An 18,588-nucleotide genomic window follows, 5' to 3' on the forward strand; every position below is an offset into this window, starting at 1 on the left:
CGATCTCGTTGTACCCCGCCTCGCCTAACAAACGTCTTGTTCCAAAAGCAGTATCTTTCCCAGTGCGCACACATCAGCCGACACCCGTACCCCAGCGAAGACAATGCGCAAGGCTAGTTCCCACGATACAGTTCACCCACCTGCAGGCAAATGTGGCGGCCGACTAGCTTAATAAGACGGCAAGTCCGTCCCGCACCACCCGGTTGGCGTACCCCTTGCCTCTTCGAGCCGCGACTGTTTAGCCAACGCCAATAGACCGTGCGACAACCTTGGAAGGGAGCGCCCCGGTTTGACATGTGCGACTGCGACGCGGAAGCGATAAGGACGACATCAACAACAACTGCGCCGACTTAAGGCGCGCCTTTTGGACGTGGGCAATCCGGACATTTTGAGCTATTCTTTTAGCAGCAGCTTGGAGCGTCATCGTTAGCCCAGCCCGTATTCATCAAGAGACGGACACCCTTTGTGCGCTGCGCGCCGTGCGTGGATTGAAGTCGTCCGCAGTACCCAAAATGGCCGACCTATCGCACACCAGAACGAACGATGAGATGATTAAGAATGCCGCGCATCTTTCGGAAGATGTTCCGCCGGAAGATGAAGAACTCGGCGGCTCGTCGAACTCGAGAAGAGTCGACTTTGGAAGGGATGGTACCGCTGACCCTGAGAACGGGGTGAATGAGGCACATCAACAAACACCAAAACGCAAAAAGAGAAGATTTGGACTGGGGAAGAAGAAGGAGAGCTATAGCCATACGCATTACAAGGTTTATAAGAGACGCTGGCTTGGGCTGGGGCAGTTGGTGTTGTTGAACATTGTTGTTAGTTGGGATGTAAGTCGACACCTGACACCGTTGCCCGTTCCGTTTTTTTGCTTCTGCGGGTGTCGCGAAAGGGTCTCCCGTCCCAAACTTGGAGCATTGCCCTGCGTCGTCGATCGATGGTATTTCAACAACATCCCATGAACATCTTTCTTGAGCAACGAAAATTCATGATTGATGACTACAGCTAACACCACAACTTAGTGGCTAACATTCGCCCCCATATCAACAACCTCATCCCAATACTTCAACGTCCCGGAGTCGTCAATCAACTGGCTCTCAACCGCCTTCCTCTTCTCCTTCGCAGCAACATGTCCACTCACAATTTACTTGCTCCACCGCGGCCCCAAACCATCCATCATTGCCGCATCTATCTTGCTGCTGATCGGCAACTGGATCCGGTATGCGGGTACCAAGACGAACATGTTCAGTGTAGTCATGGTGGGCCAGATATTGACGGGGTTGGCGCAGCCGTTTGTGCTGGCGGCGCCGACTCGGTATAGCGATATGTGGTTTACTGAGGCAGGGAGGATTGGGGCGACTGCGTTGGCGAGTTTGGCGAATCCTTTTGGGGCGGCGGTATGTATTCACATCAGAAGGAAGAGAACGGATGCTAACAAGACATGTAGCTTGCGTCTCTGATTAACCCATTCTTGGGTGACGTTCCGACTACGGTCTTGATAGTATCATGCATCGCAACTGCAGCATGCATCCCGGTACGTCTTCCCATACCTTACAGTCAGCTTCCATGACATATCTAACCAACACCCAACAGTCTTTCTTCATCCCCGCGGCGCCCCCAACTCCACCCTCAGCTTCTTCGACGATAAGCAAAATCCCTATTCTGGCATCTCTCAAGCATATGCTACGCACCCCCTCCTTCTACCTTGTATTCTTCACATTCAGCGTCTATACCGGCTTCTTCAACGCCTTCACATCGCTGCTAAACCAAATCCTGTATCCATACGGCTACACCGAAGATGAAGCGGGCATCTGCGGCGCGGTGCTCATCGTCGTCGGGCTGGTAGCCTGCGCCATCACTTCTCCCATCGTAGACCGCACACACGCCTACTTGCTCGGTATCAAGATCCTATGCCCCGTGCTATCGGCAGCTTATCTAGCGATGATCTGGGCGCCGCAGACGAGGACGATTATCGCGCCGTATTTGCTCGGTGCAATCTTAGGCGCGTGCTCGTTTTCGCTGCTTCCGATTGCATTGGAGTATCTGGTCGAGATCACTTTCCCAGCCAGTCCAGAGGTTTCTTCGACGATCTGCTGGGTCGGAGGACAGGTCTTCGGCGGCATTTTCATCGTCATCATGAATGAGCTCAAGGATGGGAGACCTGTGGATTTGGAAGCTGTACGGGAGGCAGGCAGGGATGAGGCTACGGGTGGAGATAGACCGCCTGGGCATATGCTTTGGGCGCTGGTCTTCCAGGCTGTGGTTTGTGCGGTTGTCTTGCCACTGCCGCTTATGTTGGGTGTGAAGCGTTTGGGCATGGCTAGCAGAGAGGGCAGGCTCAAGAAGGACGTTGATGGCGATAGTGTTGTCGCGGACGAGAGGTCTGGCGAGGGCGTCCCGGGACCGGAGCGATGACTCCTTGGGGACATGGATTCTGGTGATGATTACGAGGATGATGACGACGACGACTAAGGTTTCTTTGTAAGCTGGGGTTCCTTATCTGGGCTGTATGGTTGTCATAGGAGGAGACTGGTTTCCTTGGTTCTTCTTTTCCATTACCGTAACGGAATTCATGTCCGCGTATAACCAACACATTACTTTGCGTCATTCATACAGTCGTGCAATGTCTTGAATCAGGAAGATAGAAGTACAGTGATATTCTAAACACGACTCTAATATGTACATTCATCCACGCATGTGATATGTCTTGATGCTTGCATTCATTCCATTCCGAAACGGCTACATTCCTACTACATATACCAACATGGGTATTTCGCTCGTAGGAGGACGAGGATCGGTGGGGGTCGGTGTGTTTACTTGAGCTGGGCGAAGAGCTTGGGGGCGGCGCATTGGGACGCGCAGTGGGCGAGGTGGAAAACTGGAGTTGCGTTAGAGGTCGTGGGCGATGATTGGAGTGGACTAACGTACATTCTTCAACGCAGTCCTCGCTGGCCTTGCCGTCGTTCTCGATCTGGCCTGTTACCCGTTGGGCGCACTCGTCGTAGTGGTGCTTGGGGCCGTGGCATTCCTTGGACTCGGCGCATTCTGCATGAGATTGTTAGTTGGGGGTCAGTCTGCAGTGGCACTGCGTTCTGGCTGTGTCGGATGCCGTGGGCTTCTTATCGGTATGTCCAGCCACAGCCGAAGCCGCCCAGAAATCAACTGATATCTCAGGCGGCTAGAACGACATCCTTGGATTCCGGGATAACTCACCCTGCTCAAGCTTCTCTTTTGGGTCGGGCTCCTCTTCCTCCTCTTCCTCCTCCTCAGGCTCATCCTCGTCATCGCCGCTCGGCTTGTGTCCCTGCTCGCCCGAGTCGCCGCCCTTCTTCGCATCCTGCTTGTTGGCCTCGGCCTCGTCGGCGCTCTCCTCGTCGGTGCCGGAGGCGGGCGTCTGGGTGCTGGTGCCACCTTGGACGGGCGGTTGACCCTCGGCGTCGGCGGACGGGTGGGAGAAGGTCTCCCAGACGTCGGAGAAGAAGTCGGTGATACCCATTGTGGTGGCTCCGGGGCGATTGGGGGTCCTCGAGTTGGGGTGCGGGTGGTGCGGAGGGTTGGGCGATGGTTACGAGAGCTGCGAGAGGTGTCATGCCGGGATCGCGAAAATGGGCAGTGCACGGGCCAGCAACGAGGTTAGCGGCGTCATGTAATTCTGCGCTCTCTCAGTGGTCTCTTCACTTCGCCATAACATCCGCCCTGTCTTGCTTCAATAATGTGGTTTCATATTGTAGAAGAGACGTGACTAGTTTCTATGCGTCTTGAACGCCTCCTCCACGCTAACTCCGCTGCCCACATCCGCAATCACCCTCTCGTCAGCCTCGATCAGCTTCGGTAGTAGATCGAGCAGTTCGTCTACCTTGCCCTGTGGCACCGCGACCACGCCGTTTTCGAAGGGATCGATCATGATGATGTCGCCGGCTTCGACCACCGTCTCGCCGATCTTCACGGGTACATTGTGTGCATGAAACTTGGTCTCGGCTCCTGCGCCGATGACAGACGTCGCTTTGGACCATATGGGCAGCTGCGTCTGATTGAGCGCAGTGATATCCCTCACCCGACCGTCGACCACGATACCCTCTGCGCCGAGATGCTGCATGCGAGCCGCCATGATACCCCCAACGACTGCGCACGACTGTCCTGGAGGCTGGCTGATGACTACAATTGTGCCGCTCTCGGTGTAGTCTGCGTATGGTCTGGAATCTGCGAGATTGGAAGCCGGTATGCTCTCAGGCATCTTGGGAGGGGCTGGGAACGACTTGGTCGCTTTCGGAATCATGAGAAAGGTCGATGCGGGCGCGAGGACCTTTTTAAGCTCAGGTTTGGGAATGCTAGATGTATGAAGCAGCGGCCCTGACCAGGTCAACAAGTGATGTGACATAATGTTCTCAATTCATCGTACTGATGTCAGCGAGGAAGCCTGCGCCTGGTACATGTAGCTTCAGTAGGCCATCGGCGAGCTATAAGAGTTTAGTTATGAATCTAGGTAGGGAGAAGGTAAGCGTACGTCACATGCTGCGTACTCGTACAGCTTCTTCCATCTTGGTGATGCCATGGTCGTGATCCTGTAGTATGGAACGTGAGAAAGTGTATACGATCTAGACGTGCAGCGCGACGAGCTATGAGGCTCTTTACCCCGCCAGCCGAGGTGCGCCGCGACTCTGGAACTACGTCTTCTCCAACCTGGAACTGGATGCACTACAAGCCTCATACGCGGCTTGACATGTACACCTTTCAGTCGGTAGTGTTATCATAAGTCAACGGTCGCACTTGCCTCCTCTACGTCATCGGCCAATCGCCGAGAGCCCAGGCGCGCGTCAAGGCATTGCACGCCGACGTAGCATGCTGCACGTGAACGGACGCGACGATGCAAAGCAACTTATCCTACAAGACAGATACGTGGGTAGTAAATTGCCAGGGTGAATGTCGCCCAGATGGTGGCGCAAGGTCAAGTTCCGCCGTATCGCCAAGCACACGACATATGCAAGGGTCTCTCGGAACGACGATGCATCTAAGCACTGGCCCATTCTGCCACTTTCCATAGACGTGACCACTAGCTTTCCGTGGCCTCTCGCCGCCACGCCTGCACCACCGCCCACGCGCGCCTATTCCTTCTGTTTCATCGGGTACTTGAGATACTCCTTGCGGCCTCTGCGCTGCGCATTCTTTACCATGGCCCTCCACGCGGCCGGCGCTGCCCAGGTACGTTTTGCCACGAGTTCCGACATCGCGTCATTGAACCCCTACTGACAAAAGATATAGAAGGTCGCTTCTGTCACGTCGCAACTGTCGCCCACCATGTCTACTCTCCTGCGCTCCCCGTGGCACGCTCTGGGCCGCATGCCCATGGCTGCCGGCGCCAGACAGCTTCACACTGCCACAACATCTGTATCCACAGCATTTTCGTCTTCATGTTCAAGTTAGTCGCAATGAGGCACAGTCGGGACACAACACTGACACTCTGCAGTACCGCGCGTCGGACTATGCAATCCTCTCGCCATTACATCGCCCGTCGCTGCCCTCAGGGCACGCCAGTTCTCTACCATGCCGCGCAACGGCCCTCTCTCGCACCTCCGCCTGCTGACCAAGCCCGGCATGCTCGGACTCAGCCTCGTACAACAGCGCTCGCTCTTCGGTGGCCCCTCCCACGAACAACTCGCTCGGCTCGAACAGGCTGCTAATGCCAGCCCTACCAGCGCCTCCGCTCAGGCTTCCTTCTACTCGGCTCTTCTGCGCGGCAACTACCACCAGATCATCATCGACCGGTACAACACAGGACGTTTCGCCACCAATGCTACAATCGACAAGATGTACAACAATGCTTTGGCAAAGACGGGACAGGACAGCGGCGAACACTCGGGGCTCACTGCGAACCAACGCCAGGCTATCACCCAGGCCATCGGCGCGAATGCTGGCGGTGCTCAGGTCGCCAAGACTAGGGGCGGCGCCGGCGTCAAGGCCGACCCCGTCTACGTCGTCGTGGAAGAGTCTTTGATGAATGTCATCTTCAAGTGGGTCCGCTGGATCTGCGGCTTCGCTCTGGCTGCCTACGTCTCCCTGATCCTCATCACCCTCTTCGTCGAGACTAGCGGCGTCCTCAAGAAGGGCGTTGGCGGTAAAGAGAACGCCGAAGTCCGCCCCGAGCAGCAGAACACCCGCTTCAGCGATGTCCACGGTTGCGACGAGGCCAAGGAAGAACTCACCGACGTCGTCGACTTTCTCAAGAACCCAGACAAGTACAACAAGCTCGGCGGCAGACTCCCCAAGGGTGTGCTTCTAGTCGGCCCTCCTGGTACTGGTAAGACTCTGCTGGCTCGCGCTTGCGCGGGAGAGGCCGGTGTTCCCTTCTTCTACATGTCCGGTTCCGAATTCGACGAAGTGTACGTTGGTGTCGGAGCCAAGCGTGTCCGCGAACTCTTCACGGCTGCTCGAGGCAAGGCGCCTGCCATTGTCTTCATTGACGAACTTGATGCCATAGGCGGAAAGCGCAGGTCGCGCGACGCCAGCTACCACCGCCAGACCCTCAACCAGCTTCTGAACGATCTCGACGGTTTCGACCAAAGCAGTGGCGTCATCTTCATCGCCGCGACCAACCACCCTGAATCTCTAGACGAAGCCCTGCTTCGCCCCGGACGTTTCGATCGTCACGTTCAGGTCGAACTCCCCGACGTTGGTGGCCGACTAGCTATCCTCAAGTACCACACCCAGAAGATCCGCCTCTCTCCCGATATCGACCTTTCTACCATTGCTCGTGGCACGCCCGGATTCTCTGGTGCCGAGCTAGAGAACGTTGCCAACTCGGCAGCTATTCGTGCTTCCAAGATTCAGGCAAAGTTCGTGTCTCTCGACGACCTGGAGTGGGCCAAGGATAAGATCAGCATGGGCGCCGAAAGGAAAAGCCGCTCCGTTCCGCTCAAGGACAAGATTCATACCGCCTACCACGAGGGTGGCCATGCGCTTGTCGGCCTCTACAAGCCAGGTTTCAACGATCTGCACAAGGCCACTATTCTTCCCAGAGGTCACGCTGCTGGTATCACCTTTTTCCTCCCGGAAGAAGAGGGTCATCACACACGCAAACAATACATTCGCCAACTTCAGGTTTCTCTGGGCGGCAAGATCGCTGAAGAGCTTGTATATGGCGAGGAGAATGTGTCCACCGGAGCTTCCAGTGACATTTCCAACGCAACAAGAATAGCCTACATGATGGTCACTCAGTGCGGTTTCTCAGAGAAACTCGGCAACGTCGACTACAAATCTAATTATGAGATGGTCGCACCCGAGACCAAGCGCATCATCGACGACGAAGTGCGAAAGCTGATTGATGAGGCAAGGAAGGATGCGAAGGAGCTGCTGCTGTCGAAGCGCAAGGAGCTCGACAGATTAGCTGATGCGCTTGTGCAGTATGAAACGCTGGACAAGAAGGAGATTATGAAGGTCATCAAGGGCGAAGATCTTCCTGGCCGGCTGAAGGCCCTGCCTGATGCGCCGATCAAGATTCCAGATAACCCGCTCCCCACAGCGATAAGACCATCGCCAAGGGGTGGTGGTGGTGACGATTCGGATCCTCCTGGACCACCGATACCTGCGTAGTAAGCAGTTGGTGTCGATGGATGTGCATAAAAGCACGTTATTATGAGGTGAATGGCGTTTGTTCGACCTCTTCCCTCTCGTCGGAGGGTTTCGTTCCATTAGTTATGTACAATATTAGGAATACTTTAGCTTACTGAATAGAGCGAGCTATTGACCACAACGCGCCATAGATCGTGGCGAAAGCCGTATGTGGAGATGATGGACAGGAAGAGGTAGATTGATGATAGTAAGAAGGAACGAGGAATGAAGAACAAACACGTGTATGTCTATATGTCGACTCATTGCCACTGCCTACTAAATTGTCATCTGGGGAGGTATGTGGAGGGGCCGATGTGCGTGCGAAGGGCTAGCAGAGGAGCAGTCGTGCGTTCGCGCAAAGTGTTTGAAGGGGAATGTAAAATGCGAGCAAGGATGAAGATACGACATTCGCAGAGGGAGCGATCAACTAGCAGAAATGTCGCAAGTGCGGCTGCTGGGGCCTGAGATGCATGTCAAATATCATTGGTTTCAAGGGCTCAATGACTTCGAACTACGCACAATCCAGCCCAATCTAACGGGACAAATCACTTTGTTATTATTACTCGAGTACTACTAATATCTAGGACAGTTAATGGAACCCCGCTGCTATTTTTTAATTCCATCCCGCCTAAATTATCTTCTCGTAGATGTCCATGGCGAGATTACCTCCACATTTAGCGGCGGCGTTACCTGTACACTTAGTAGTGCATTTCGAAGGCTGCGCTACAGGATTGTATCTCAAAGCGTTTCCACAGAGGCAACTGTCCCCAGCCTCAAGACCATAGTAGCGATAGCTTTGGCAGATATGTTCGCATCTCGAAACGCTCATGTAAGTCAGCGTTACCCCAATATCATGTATCACTCGATTGGTGATAATGGCCTGATAACAGCCAAGGTACCTAAAGGGCTTTTGATTCCATTCTTCGACAATGGCAGTATGGTTGTTACGGGCAACGTCAAGCGCTTGCTTGGTGGTCTCCAACTCGTTCTCGAGTTCGGTCTGGCGTGCGGCGTGTGCCTGTTCTTGAGCGTCGCATTGATTCTTGAGGTTTTCCAGCTTGGTCGCGTGGCCGCGTTCTTCATCGTCGAGGTTTGTCTTTAATTGGTCTGCTAATGCCGTTTGCGCAGCCAAGGAGTCTTTGCAATTGTTCTCGCGCTAGAGACATTGTTCGTTGTCTGCTTAGCAAGCATCTAGAGAAGGCTAGGATCCACCCGCGAGGTTCACAGGCAGAGTTTGATTAAAGGTGATCCCGTTAGAGCAGGAGCAGGAGCAGCTAGGCGGTAGCGAAGGATCCATGCATTAGATAGATGGCTTCATACCTTTGTCTTGAGTGAGCTTTGCAAGATGCTTCAAGGTCTAGGTCTGCTTACCATTGTTGCACTGGTACGAATTTCCGAAGAGATCGACTGAGCCAAGTACGTGCTGCGCGCTCTGGGCATAGCTGACCGTGCAGAGAGTGGCGGCAAACAAGACACTGAAACTTCTCATGGTGATTGGGACAGGTCAAATTTAGAGGAGCTTTGGAGATATGAATTAAATGTTTGCTTTGACCGTTTCATGGCTGCGTCTTATACCGCCTTGTCGAGCGACTCTTTCCTTTAGTTTTACGTCATCGCAGTACCATTTTCCAGATTGGGTTATTTCTTAATGGTGTAGGATTTGTTTATCCGCACTGTTATATATGCATATGCAGCTAAGTAAGTTTTGCGACAATTACTTTGGAACGCTACCAGGTGTTTAGGCTGGAAGATCTTGTACGAAACAGTCGGCCTTCCCAGATTTATTAGCCTCAACAAGTATTTGTTTTCAACAAACAACGTGTAAGCCCGACTAACGACGACTCTCGCGCGATACTTCCCTTACAACTGCATCGGGGATGAGGGGTTCCGAGAGAGAGGACCAAAGGTCATAAGAAGAAGACTTTCCACCCAAAGATAGCTACGACAACAGCTCTTCTCGAAGACGAACACCCTTCTGCTACCCACAAGCATATCAGAATCCAACAATATGCGTACCTCCGCCTCTCTTACCACTCTTCTCTGTGGCATCGCAAGCGCACAATTCGCCTCAGACATGTTTTCCGGCATGCCAGTCGTGTGCCAGAATGGTAAGTAACCATCATTCTGTAACGAGACTCTGTTACTGACATAAGGTTAAGGACAGGCACCCGCCCTCACATGCGCGGATCCCGTTCCAGAATTGTGCAACTGCAAATGCAATGACGGAATGGTTTTTAACCAGACTCGTCCCGACCCGCCTCTTCTTGTTCCAGAGCCGGTTTCGCAACAGCTTGTAGACAAACCTTGTTTGGGCAATATTTTCGTACCGTGGACTCAAATTGACCTGCCTCACACGCCGGGCACATACGAGCCCTCGGACATGTACGACAAAGATGTCGAAGTGCCAGAGGAAAGCGTCTTCGTAGTGGCCGATTCGGCTCAGAGGTGCCAGCACTTCGAGGTGTTTGTCGATGGTGAAAAAGTCGGCGTCACCAACGGTGACGGACCCCTCGATGGCATGAACTGCGGGAATGCCGAAAAATGTATAAACGAGAACGGAGGCAGCAGGGGGTATTTCACTATACAGAAAGGTAAGTGAACGCGAACTTGACAACGAATAGGTTCTTAAGGCTAACACTTTGCGTAGGATCGCACAGGATTGGTCTTCGATGGATAGGGGTCACAGACGCGTGTAAAAATCTTTCTTCCGGAAAAGGCTCGTACCAGATCTACGAGAGATGCTAATCCACCCTTATTGGATGTCAAAGCTAGCACGGTAACTTGGGTTTCGAATGCATCCATACAATAGTCCAATCGTATACCATGAATGCCCAACTAGTCTTCAGGAATTGTGAATTTTTGACATCTCCATGGGCAATGCACAAGGGGAAGTCACGCAAGATGATTTCATTGGAATGCGATTATAGAAGTAATAGCACAGTCTGCTTAAGGTCATCCCGTTCCCATGGAGGTGTGCTCTTACTATCGAATCACCTCCGCTTCCGTAATTCGCGATCTGTCTACACGTAGGTAACCATCATGAAATCCATTACCACCTGTGATAGTCTTACCCCAGCTCTGGCCGCCCTCCCGTCTCCTCTCCTCATACGCCTTTCAACACCCAGCAAACTTCTATTATCATTATTATCATCATCACCATTCATACAATTCACCACCCGTCGGCGCGCAACGTTCGTTTCGCGATTCGCTTCATTTCTTGCTTGCAGGTGTGTGTGCTCTCGCCTCGAAGCGTAAAGCTCCTGGCGTAAATTGTCGCGTCTGTGAGGCAGCCTCCAACCCTTAGCTGTCTGCGGCACGCTTTCCCCGAGCGGCCACTATCATCTCTTCTTCACCCAACCCCCCATCGCCACTCATAGTGCTCCACATCCAAAAAGATAACCATACACAGAATCCCAACAGAAACGCCAATTGCGAGCTAATCAGCGCAGTTCTCCACTCGTTGTTCTTGCCCGCGTACCATAACACCATACCAAACAGATACTCCACAATAGCAAAGTCCAACAGAACCAACGGTGTCCACGCGACCGTCAAATCCTTGCGTGTCGCAGTATCCTGGCCTTCGAATTTGAAGAGAAGCATTATCGACGTCATTACCGATGTCACGGAACCCAACGCCGAGCTACATAGTAGTCCTTCGGCGGCGCGCACAAGGCCCGATTGTGCTGGGTGGAACTCATCGAATGTTAGTACGGCTAGCGATAGCCCGGCTACTAATGCAGCGACTACGTTGAGCGTGTTGTAGAAACGTTGGAGGCGCTTGAAGACTAGGAGGGCGCGGGCATCGAGGTGCTTGTTTGCTTTACATGGTCAATACTAGTAAACTGCAGTATGAGTGAAACGAAAGACTGCTGCTTACGCTTTAGCTTGTGCAGTATCTTGTCCATTGTGGTCGATGGGTTGGACGTGATTTTCGGGTTGCTCGGCCTGGAAATGTGGGTTGTGTTGGAAGGTGAGAGTTTCTAATCACTACGGCGGACCAGCGAGGAGACGCATGTTTCAAGACATCATGTTGCACATACGTGGGGTAGTGCCGATATGGAAGTAATGGTTGGTGGGGGAGACGGGCTGAGACCTTGTTTATCCGATCAAACATGCGCTGCCCCGCTTCAAGCGAGTGGAGTCAATGCATGATGCCATATCCACACCTTATTTATGTTATAAGGTAACGACTGCAGACGCTCTTGGTATGTGTTTCATGACATGTGCCATGCCGTACTGGTCGTGTAAGCTGTGTACTGTCTTGAAGCCGGGAGATGCGGTTGAGTCGCAGAGCGAGAAGAGCTTCGCCACTCGCAAATCAGTATTGCGTCTACATTGAGAGGTTTGCTTGCTTAGAACGAAAGTTTGACATTGCCTTACCAGCTCGCGCCGTCCGCGATGCCGCCTAGTAGGCCCTGCTAACAGGACAGTATATACGAGGGACCGGGCTCGAAGCGATGAGCGCAAGATGGGGCTATAACATCGCGAGGCTTGACGGCATACTCTCGTAGCAATCGAACAACGCCCTTAGCACCACGAAATATCATCGATATGGTCAACAAGTACTCGTTATAACCCAAATGAAGCTGCAGGTCATCCTTTTAGGGATTTACGGTTCAATTTACGTGAATTCAACAACAAAAAGCGATTGCGACGTATTCACTTATCCACTTATGTAAGTACAGCGAGAAGAGCTTTCACTCTGCGATAGTCAAACGATTGGCTTGTGGCGAGTCGACGAGTCTTTCCTTCCAAGGTTCTTTACATATATCGTCAGAGCCTGCCGAGGAACGATCATTTCACCATGTACCTTCCGGCTTTAGTAATCACTGCAACCAACTCAACTTGCTCACGGTCATTTCTACGAATTCAAACTTCTGGCTCTGTACGACGTTGCATGTTCAGCGTGGCTAGCTCCCGTAGCACCCGGATTGCGCCGTCTGCATCAAAGGATATCTCAGACATCGTCGACCAGTACAAGTCACCAGCCATGGATTCATCACCGCCAGTATACTCACGGCGGTCGTATGATCCGGTACCAAACAGTAGTGGCTATACCGACGCGAGTATGTCTTCGTCGCCTTCTCCATACCCTTTTTCAGAATCCAGGAGGGCAAACTTTCATCCATCGAACTCGACACATGCGGGCTATCTCGGTCTCGCTCAACTATTTGGTCGTACGCCCGTTCAGCACCACTCGCGTCGCACTCGTCCGACTCCTGTCTCGAGCATACAAAACGGATCTTCGCGTACATCTCATGATGAGTGGACGGCAGCTGGCCTCCCCGAGCTACCTATCGAGGACAACAGCCTTTTCCTAGACGTCGGATCAGGCCTGATCTGTACACTCCGCGGCGTCCTCACCCTAGACGTCGACGGGGACACCCCAGGCCGCTTTTGACACTCAGCCCAGACACCTAATACTCGTAAGACATCGCCTGCTGAGGCGGCGCTCCGGGAGCCGTTTGAGAAGAGTAAGGCAGACTCGGATACGAACCATGCTTGGGAAACGAGACCTAACAGGAAGTCAAAGTGGGCCGGTCGCATCTTTGATACTCATCGGTCGGGGTATGTGTCCCCCAAAACGCCTTCGATAGCTTCGTATGATCACGAGTCGGAGTTTGGGTATGTGGATCCGGGAAATGTACGGGAAGTCCTTGCGCAAGTGAAAGTGAGGGAGACGATAGGTGTTGAGACTGGACGTGCGCATCCGCTCTTCGCTGATATGAAGCGTGTGAGGGTTAGACAGGAGCTGAACGGAAGCTGTTTTGACGTTGATGCTCCGCGCCGCAGTAAGCATGCGCTCTTCCGTAGCTCATCGGTTCGAGTTAGGACTACGCCAACATTTTCAGAGAGCTTCTCGAAATCGCAGCAACTAGTCGGACCGCCGTCCTCCATGAAAACACCAACTCGTCGAAAGCGCCCATCTATCTACACCTAGCAATCGAGCCGAGCTTTCCGCTTCGCCCATCATCGCTGCCTTAGACGTGGCTCCCCGGCCAGCAGGCCATGATCTCGATATCACATCTGTAACTACCGCCCGTCTCTTCTTCAATTCCATCACAGCGACCTTATCCCAGCGGCCTGCCACCCCACGCGACCGCACCGGTCTGACCTCCTCCCAAGCCGCCGCCATAATCTACTGCTGCATGACAATCGCAGTATCCCACCAAGTGCTCTTCAGTCTAGACGGCGACATCGCCGCTATGGACCTGATCATGGGCCTATATCGAGCTTTGCTTCGTGGCATCGCTATATATGTAGTCTTGAATTTGTTGTTGGGCGGTGGATTGTGACCCGTGCCGGGGGAAGCTCTGCGACAATGTGGGCAGGCGTGGGGATTTGCATGTGAGGCATTTTGGAACGGATTCGAAGATGGCGTTCGAGAGCGACGCGGGTAGAGGGAGTATACTAGACATATGTCGTTTGGGTTTGGTGTAAGAAAGAATACCGTTCGACTGGATATCGAATTGCTTCAACGATGTGGAGGGGCCTCACGTAGATATGAGAATGATGCGCATCACGGCATAGTGAGTAGGTATGTAATTGTGATGTAGATCATTCATATCGTTCCGTGTATCAGACCCATAGCTTTTTATGGAGTGTGTGAATCTCTGCGTGTAGATACCAAGGTGTTCGCGACCATTATCGACTCCGCTCCGCCCAACAACCCTTCACCAAGACTTCATGCCGGCGCCACGTCCATGTTAATAGCCCATCATCCCCTCCATTCATCCCCAAGATCACTCCTGCGGACGCCGACGGCCCTGCTCTGCCTCTCGATCTCCCATCAACGATTCATCCTCATCGTCATACCCCATCTCGCGTCGGCGCGCCTCTCGAGATATAGTCTCGTTCTCCTCCCGAAAGCGGTGACGCTCCTCTTCAGCCCGTGCTTCGATAAGATCCTGAACGTAGATCGTGGTGTCGGTGAGCTTGGTAATGATGAAGTTGACGATTGCTTGAGGGGATCCTGGGCCGTTGCTATCCATGGTGTGTTAGATGTGGTGCTGTAATGTGTGCGGGATGAGTGGCATAGAGGGCGAGCTTTTGAAGATCGGTGTTGAGAGGTCGAAATGAGGAAGACAGCTTGTGGACTTGTGGTGGCTGCTTTTATCGCTGCGAGAGTGGGCGTAGAACGAGGTGAATTGCCCCTTCACCTGCTTTCCATAGTATACGGAAGACCCTTAATCACCTTCAACGACGATGTGCCTCACCAAAGGGCCAACGTATCATGTAGCAGAGGTGACATTCGCATTCACACTCGATCTTCGCTTTGAAGTGTCCTACCAGCCTCCGCTCGTTGCGCCCACCGAATCTAGTAGCCACATACGCACAGTACCATTGGATGTTGTGACACGCCAGAAGGTGACCCAATCAACGAAGGCGAGTATAGAGGTGAATAGCGCAAGGCAGGTGGTGCTGCAACATCCGCAAAGGCGAAAGCGCAGGGCAGTCGTAGCGTGAGTCAATCGTGGGGATGCTCTTGGAGTACAGCCCGCGCATGTTGAACCGCCATGCGACTGGGTCACGGGCGGCGTCGCATCTATCGCGTCAACACCGGGATGAGTTTTACTGTGACGGTAGCTGTTGCTTAAGTCGTTGGGTTCGGCAGACGTCTTCGTAGAGCTATTGACACCGCTGCAATATTCGGGCTGTGTGGCTAAGATCGTGACACACTTGTGGTGTGTTCTTCACCTCTTTGCTGATTACGGCGCAATTCTGGTCGCCATAGTCACTTGATTTGATGACCGCGAGCTGGAATCTTATATCAACTGTTAGGGTTTGGTTTACGCTGTGTCGGCAAGTCCGCAGCTGATGTAGATGCGTTACTCAGGAAAACCAAAGCGCGTCATGGCGAAAAGCTGAGACTGTGCCTACTGGACGTCCAACCGCGAATATGCGGTTGAGGTCTTGCGCAACGAAGCAGCGCTCGGTTCAGTTATTGATGTCGAGCTATGACATGTATGCGGGCGTCATCATCTGCAGGGTCTAACCTGCGGCTTCTCTCATGTCCTCATCACATCACTATCTGCAAAGGCATCAAAGGGTCATATTGTATCTCCATTCATGGAGCTATCAGCCTTAGCTGCGGCTATGCTTTCAACCGCTACCAATCGATACATCAAGTATCGCCATGCTGTCTCAAGACATCTACTCGGTGTGCACTTGCATATCGCAGCCTCGAGCGACGCGTTCCAAGGCTTCAGCGAGCACCTCAACCATCATCATGCGCATCTGGCCTAGTAGCTGTTCGCATACACTAGCGATCACACTCGCGGCGAAGCACACAGGCGCTAGAAGTACATCGCGCTCGAAATCCTCAGTCCAACGCAACTGACGCAGCACAGCGGCGTAGATTCCAAGAATGATCGCCATGTTCCAGAGAGCAAGGAGTAGACTCTTGGGTCCTCGAAGAGATGCGCAGAGCAAGGTGACCGCATGGATAGCCATTATGCTGAATTGAGCATCCCTTTCAAGACGCGCATTCCCGACCTCGAAAGGACCGATGGTAAAACGCTCCGGGAAGTCACCGATCTTCCTCTCGTCCATCGTCAATCCCTCAGAGGTAGTTGCCCTGGCAAGACCAGTCGTATCGATCTTGACGATGAGGTTCGACGGGTTGACGTTGCTGACCGTAGCATTACCGTCTTGACACTCCCGGTTGTGTTCGGCTAGTGCTTCGGCGATCTTGCTGGTGACATACTCGCGGATGCCTTGACTGGGCGAACTGTCGTCGAAGATGTTAGACGCGAAAGACTTGCGGGGGCTAGGTTCGTCTTCATCCAAAAGCGTTTTATGATCGTGCTCGTCAGCAGTCTCGAAGGAACGTGGGATCCGCGGCGAAATACGAGCAGTCTTGAGGAAGTCGTTCGTGCGCGTGATGCTGGTCGTCTTGTAGTGTTCCAGGCTGGGGTCTTCTACTGGGCCGCCGTGCTGGGGATAACTAGGGATGTCTGCACCTTTGTTAGTGAGTGCGTAAACCTTATAAGCGACTTGACGTACTAGGCAGTGTCTCACACGTTGCGGAGTCCGTGATGCTTGCATCTGAGATATGGCTGCTGTTCTCGTCTGCATCGGTGTTAGCATGCTGTATCGAAGCGCCCTGAGTAGACCCTTACTGTTCATGGTCTCTGCGATCTTGTGGGAAGAACCCAATAACAGCCCGCTTTGCTTGTCTGCATTACCAGCTGCACGTGGAGACATATCCTGGCTTTTGGCGACCTCGGATCCAACACAATTACGGTCTGTTCCCCCGACATGTCGTTTCGGAGAGGCGCTATGAGCTGAATGAGGGAAGGAGGGCGGTTTCTTCAAGAGACGCTCGATTTGCGACTCCGACAGTAGACCAGCATGCGAGCGTCTTACACTGTTGCTGCTCGACCCACGGCCAGCATCGCGTATCGGAGTGTTGTCCTTCGCGCCTAGATAAGACTTTGCAACTGCTGTAGAACCAATCGTCTCATCGTCGCCAGACTCGGTCTCACCAAGTTCCTGTAGGCTGTGCACGGACTGCTCGCTGGGTAGTAGACCAATCTGTTCGTATCCTGGGCGCACATATGGCGACGCCAACGGGCTGGAAGCGACGGGCGGGGGCGACTTCTGTAAGGTAGCGGGACTGGATGATGCGTTCGAGCTGGATTGTTGTCTGAAAAGTCCGCGGAAGCGGCTCGGCTTGCGATCGGTCTTTGGTGTCGCGTTAGCGGAAACGCTGAGGCGAGCCATTTCAGTGTCTTTAGCGATGGCAGGCGCTTCTTTTGGTGTTCCAGATGACATCTGTGGGAAGTGGAGTGAGTGGGAGAGGAACGAGTTGCGGAGTGTTATGGCCGTCGTCGCGCTTTGCTAAGCGAAGGTCACAGTGAAGGTGAGTTCGCCCACGTCCAAACGCGTCGACGCTTCACTGACCAGATTTACCTTTGAGGACTTGATATGACGTTTGATTTTGTCATGGGTCTTGTCCTCTCTACGTGACTGCGCAAACAGTCTCGTCGTGGTGTTTGTTGAGGCGCAACCACCTGATCGCTTGCCTTCATTCATGCGAACGACGCCCAATTTCGGTCGCGACAGGAAGCGATTTTTTTCATGGACTGATGCGCAAGGCTCGATCCTCGCCTGATCACGTGTATCTGGGTCTCTTGCATTACTAGTGGCTCATTTGAGGACAGAACGATGCAACCACTGGGCGTGCCAATGGTGGAGCACTTTTGCAAACGTTCGGTTTGCAATATGGACTGACAGCGAGCCAGTAGTTCAGGAAGTCAGCAAGTTAGTTCGTAAGATATAGGGCGACTGGTGCGTCTACGGTGTAGGCTTCTCGTATGGGTGCTAGACAGCCTAGTATTGTGCGCATTGCCCCAGGACCCCGATGAGTTACTTGATGACCATTGCGTTGGCCGGCGCTATGTTGCAGTCAGTCTTCTAGCCCTCAACGCTACGCTTCGCCTTCGTACCCAAGAAAGAGCCCCAGGTACCAGAGGGATGGAAGAACCCTGGTGGCCAGAGAGTTAAGAGTGAACTGTCGACATCGTCTTCGGTATTGACCGAACCGCGGGTGCGTGAACCCGTGGAAGGCGTATTTGTACGATGTCATTATCCCCCGGAGCTCCCTGCCGGTCGAGACCATGGCCGGCCATCGCGCAACGTTTGAAGGTCCAGATCGCAGTGAGCGAAGTCGGAGGAACCACCGTCGTGGGACTTTGGGTTGAGGATGGCTGAAGGCTGCGTGCTCTTCAAAAGTGTCGAAGTCCTGGAGTCACCCGCCGAGAGGAGCTTGACGGGTGGCTCCGGTGATGGCTCGTGCACCTTCTTCGCGTCTTCCGCGCCGGCGCACGCAGGCGTGCCCTTGAAGCGTACAACCATGGCATCGCATTCATCAGCCATCAGCAACTGACACCGATACTGGGTCCACGCTCAAAGCTGCTCCCCAACATGTTCTCCGAAGCCACGCTTGTAAGCCCTCACGGTAGGCATGCCGTCAAGCAT

The 18,588-nt window shown here is 53.3% G+C and overlaps 8 protein-coding genes across 8 annotated transcripts; 3 read left to right on the forward strand and 5 right to left on the reverse strand.

Annotated features, from left to right (window-relative positions):
* Positions 1-404: 404 nt before the first annotated feature.
* Positions 405-2,772, forward strand: BKA58DRAFT_230705 (major facilitator superfamily domain-containing protein). Its single transcript, XM_046166481.1, has 4 exons — positions 405-830; positions 1,023-1,397; positions 1,448-1,534; positions 1,594-2,772. The coding sequence occupies exons 1-4, from the start codon at positions 513-515 to the stop codon at positions 2,413-2,415; spliced, it is 1,602 nt and encodes a 533-aa protein (XP_046022918.1). The 5' UTR covers positions 405-512; the 3' UTR covers positions 2,416-2,772.
* On the reverse strand, positions 2,641-3,640 carry BKA58DRAFT_390578 (ubiquinol-cytochrome C reductase hinge protein-domain-containing protein). The gene is made up of 3 exons (XM_046170843.1): positions 3,214-3,640; positions 2,929-3,045; positions 2,641-2,878 (listed from the first exon to the last, which is right to left on the reverse strand). Exons 1-3 carry the CDS (start codon positions 3,494-3,496, stop codon positions 2,814-2,816), a joined length of 465 nt encoding a protein of 154 aa, XP_046022919.1. The 5' UTR covers positions 3,497-3,640; the 3' UTR covers positions 2,641-2,813.
* Positions 3,641-3,672: 32 nt separating this feature from the next.
* Positions 3,673-4,900, reverse strand: BKA58DRAFT_390580 (DlpA domain-containing protein). Its single transcript, XM_046170844.1, has 3 exons — positions 4,505-4,900; positions 4,400-4,457; positions 3,673-4,350 (listed from the first exon to the last, which is right to left on the reverse strand). Exons 1-3 carry the CDS (start codon positions 4,706-4,708, stop codon positions 3,743-3,745), a joined length of 870 nt encoding a protein of 289 aa, XP_046022920.1. The 5' UTR covers positions 4,709-4,900; the 3' UTR covers positions 3,673-3,742.
* A 142-nt stretch (positions 4,901-5,042) lies between these two features.
* Positions 5,043-7,661, forward strand: BKA58DRAFT_230750 (P-loop containing nucleoside triphosphate hydrolase protein). The gene is made up of 3 exons (XM_046166483.1): positions 5,043-5,199; positions 5,260-5,416; positions 5,465-7,661. Exons 1-3 carry the CDS (start codon positions 5,170-5,172, stop codon positions 7,585-7,587), a joined length of 2,310 nt encoding a protein of 769 aa, XP_046022921.1. The 5' UTR covers positions 5,043-5,169; the 3' UTR covers positions 7,588-7,661.
* A 572-nt stretch (positions 7,662-8,233) lies between these two features.
* On the reverse strand, positions 8,234-9,045 carry BKA58DRAFT_404518 (uncharacterized protein; the record flags this gene model as incomplete). Its single annotated transcript, XM_046171847.1, has 2 exons — positions 8,234-8,761; positions 8,977-9,045. 2 exons carry the CDS (start codon positions 9,043-9,045, stop codon positions 8,234-8,236), a joined length of 597 nt encoding a protein of 198 aa, XP_046022922.1.
* Positions 9,046-9,492: 447 nt separating this feature from the next.
* Positions 9,493-10,396, forward strand: BKA58DRAFT_462055 (uncharacterized protein). The gene is made up of 3 exons (XM_046174834.1): positions 9,493-9,713; positions 9,765-10,196; positions 10,253-10,396. Exons 1-3 carry the CDS (start codon positions 9,614-9,616, stop codon positions 10,348-10,350), a joined length of 630 nt encoding a protein of 209 aa, XP_046022923.1. The 5' UTR covers positions 9,493-9,613; the 3' UTR covers positions 10,351-10,396.
* Positions 10,397-10,500: 104 nt separating this feature from the next.
* BKA58DRAFT_390584 (uncharacterized protein) lies at positions 10,501-11,661 on the reverse strand. The gene is made up of 2 exons (XM_046170845.1): positions 11,483-11,661; positions 10,501-11,423 (listed from the first exon to the last, which is right to left on the reverse strand). The coding sequence occupies exons 1-2, from the start codon at positions 11,508-11,510 to the stop codon at positions 10,906-10,908; spliced, it is 546 nt and encodes a 181-aa protein (XP_046022924.1). The 5' UTR covers positions 11,511-11,661; the 3' UTR covers positions 10,501-10,905.
* Positions 11,662-15,334: 3,673 nt separating this feature from the next.
* BKA58DRAFT_230776 (uncharacterized protein) lies at positions 15,335-17,627 on the reverse strand. The gene is made up of 3 exons (XM_046166484.1): positions 16,728-17,627; positions 16,612-16,677; positions 15,335-16,562 (listed from the first exon to the last, which is right to left on the reverse strand). Exons 1-3 carry the CDS (start codon positions 17,380-17,382, stop codon positions 15,760-15,762), a joined length of 1,524 nt encoding a protein of 507 aa, XP_046022925.1. The 5' UTR covers positions 17,383-17,627; the 3' UTR covers positions 15,335-15,759.
* Between the last annotated feature and the right edge of the window lie 961 nt (positions 17,628-18,588).

Source organism: Alternaria rosae (assembly GCF_020736505.1).
Source record: "Alternaria rosae strain MPI-PUGE-AT-0040 chromosome Unknown BKA58scaffold_8, whole genome shotgun sequence".
NCBI classification, from domain to species: domain Eukaryota; kingdom Fungi; phylum Ascomycota; class Dothideomycetes; order Pleosporales; family Pleosporaceae; genus Alternaria; species Alternaria rosae.

Excerpts from the sequence above, each read along its gene's own strand:
- BKA58DRAFT_230705 (XM_046166481.1), top strand. The coding sequence starts at position 513 with ATGGCCGACCTATCGCACACCAGAACGAACGATGAGATGATTAAGAAT. Across the intron at positions 831-1,022 it reads ACATTGTTGTTAGTTGGGAT|TGGCTAACATTCGCCCCCAT; the intron begins GTAAGTCGACAC and ends ACCACAACTTAG. Across the intron at positions 1,535-1,593 it reads CAACTGCAGCATGCATCCCG|TCTTTCTTCATCCCCGCGGC; the intron begins GTACGTCTTCCC and ends AACACCCAACAG.
- BKA58DRAFT_390578 (XM_046170843.1), bottom strand. The coding sequence starts at position 3,496 with ATGGGTATCACCGACTTCTTCTCCGACGTCTGGGAGACCTTCTCCCAC. Across the intron at positions 3,046-3,213 it reads AAAAGAGAAGCTTGAGCAGG|AATGCGCCGAGTCCAAGGAA; the intron begins GTGAGTTATCCC and ends AATCTCATGCAG. Across the intron at positions 2,879-2,928 it reads CGAGGACTGCGTTGAAGAAT|TTTTCCACCTCGCCCACTGC; the intron begins GTACGTTAGTCC and ends ACGCAACTCCAG.
- BKA58DRAFT_390580 (XM_046170844.1), bottom strand. The coding sequence starts at position 4,708 with ATGAGGCTTGTAGTGCATCCAGTTCCAGGTTGGAGAAGACGTAGTTCC. Across the intron at positions 4,458-4,504 it reads ACGAGTACGCAGCATGTGAC|CTCGCCGATGGCCTACTGAA; the intron begins GTACGCTTACCT and ends AAACTCTTATAG. Across the intron at positions 4,351-4,399 it reads AGGCTTCCTCGCTGACATCA|GGCCGCTGCTTCATACATCT; the intron begins GTACGATGAATT and ends TGACCTGGTCAG.
- BKA58DRAFT_230750 (XM_046166483.1), top strand. The coding sequence starts at position 5,170 with ATGGCCCTCCACGCGGCCGGCGCTGCCCAG. Across the intron at positions 5,200-5,259 it reads ACGCGGCCGGCGCTGCCCAG|AAGGTCGCTTCTGTCACGTC; the intron begins GTACGTTTTGCC and ends CAAAAGATATAG. Across the intron at positions 5,417-5,464 it reads ATTTTCGTCTTCATGTTCAA|TACCGCGCGTCGGACTATGC; the intron begins GTTAGTCGCAAT and ends GACACTCTGCAG.
- BKA58DRAFT_462055 (XM_046174834.1), top strand. The coding sequence starts at position 9,614 with ATGCGTACCTCCGCCTCTCTTACCACTCTTCTCTGTGGCATCGCAAGC. Across the intron at positions 9,714-9,764 it reads GCCAGTCGTGTGCCAGAATG|GACAGGCACCCGCCCTCACA; the intron begins GTAAGTAACCAT and ends CATAAGGTTAAG. Across the intron at positions 10,197-10,252 it reads GTATTTCACTATACAGAAAG|GATCGCACAGGATTGGTCTT; the intron begins GTAAGTGAACGC and ends CACTTTGCGTAG.
- BKA58DRAFT_390584 (XM_046170845.1), bottom strand. The coding sequence starts at position 11,510 with ATGGACAAGATACTGCACAAGCTAAAGC. Across the intron at positions 11,424-11,482 it reads GATACTGCACAAGCTAAAGC|CAAACAAGCACCTCGATGCC; the intron begins GTAAGCAGCAGT and ends GACCATGTAAAG.
- BKA58DRAFT_230776 (XM_046166484.1), bottom strand. The coding sequence starts at position 17,382 with ATGTCATCTGGAACACCAAAAGAAGCGCCTGCCATCGCTAAAGACACT. Across the intron at positions 16,678-16,727 it reads GATCGCAGAGACCATGAACA|ACGAGAACAGCAGCCATATC; the intron begins GTAAGGGTCTAC and ends ACACCGATGCAG. Across the intron at positions 16,563-16,611 it reads AACGTGTGAGACACTGCCTA|ACATCCCTAGTTATCCCCAG; the intron begins GTACGTCAAGTC and ends ACAAAGGTGCAG.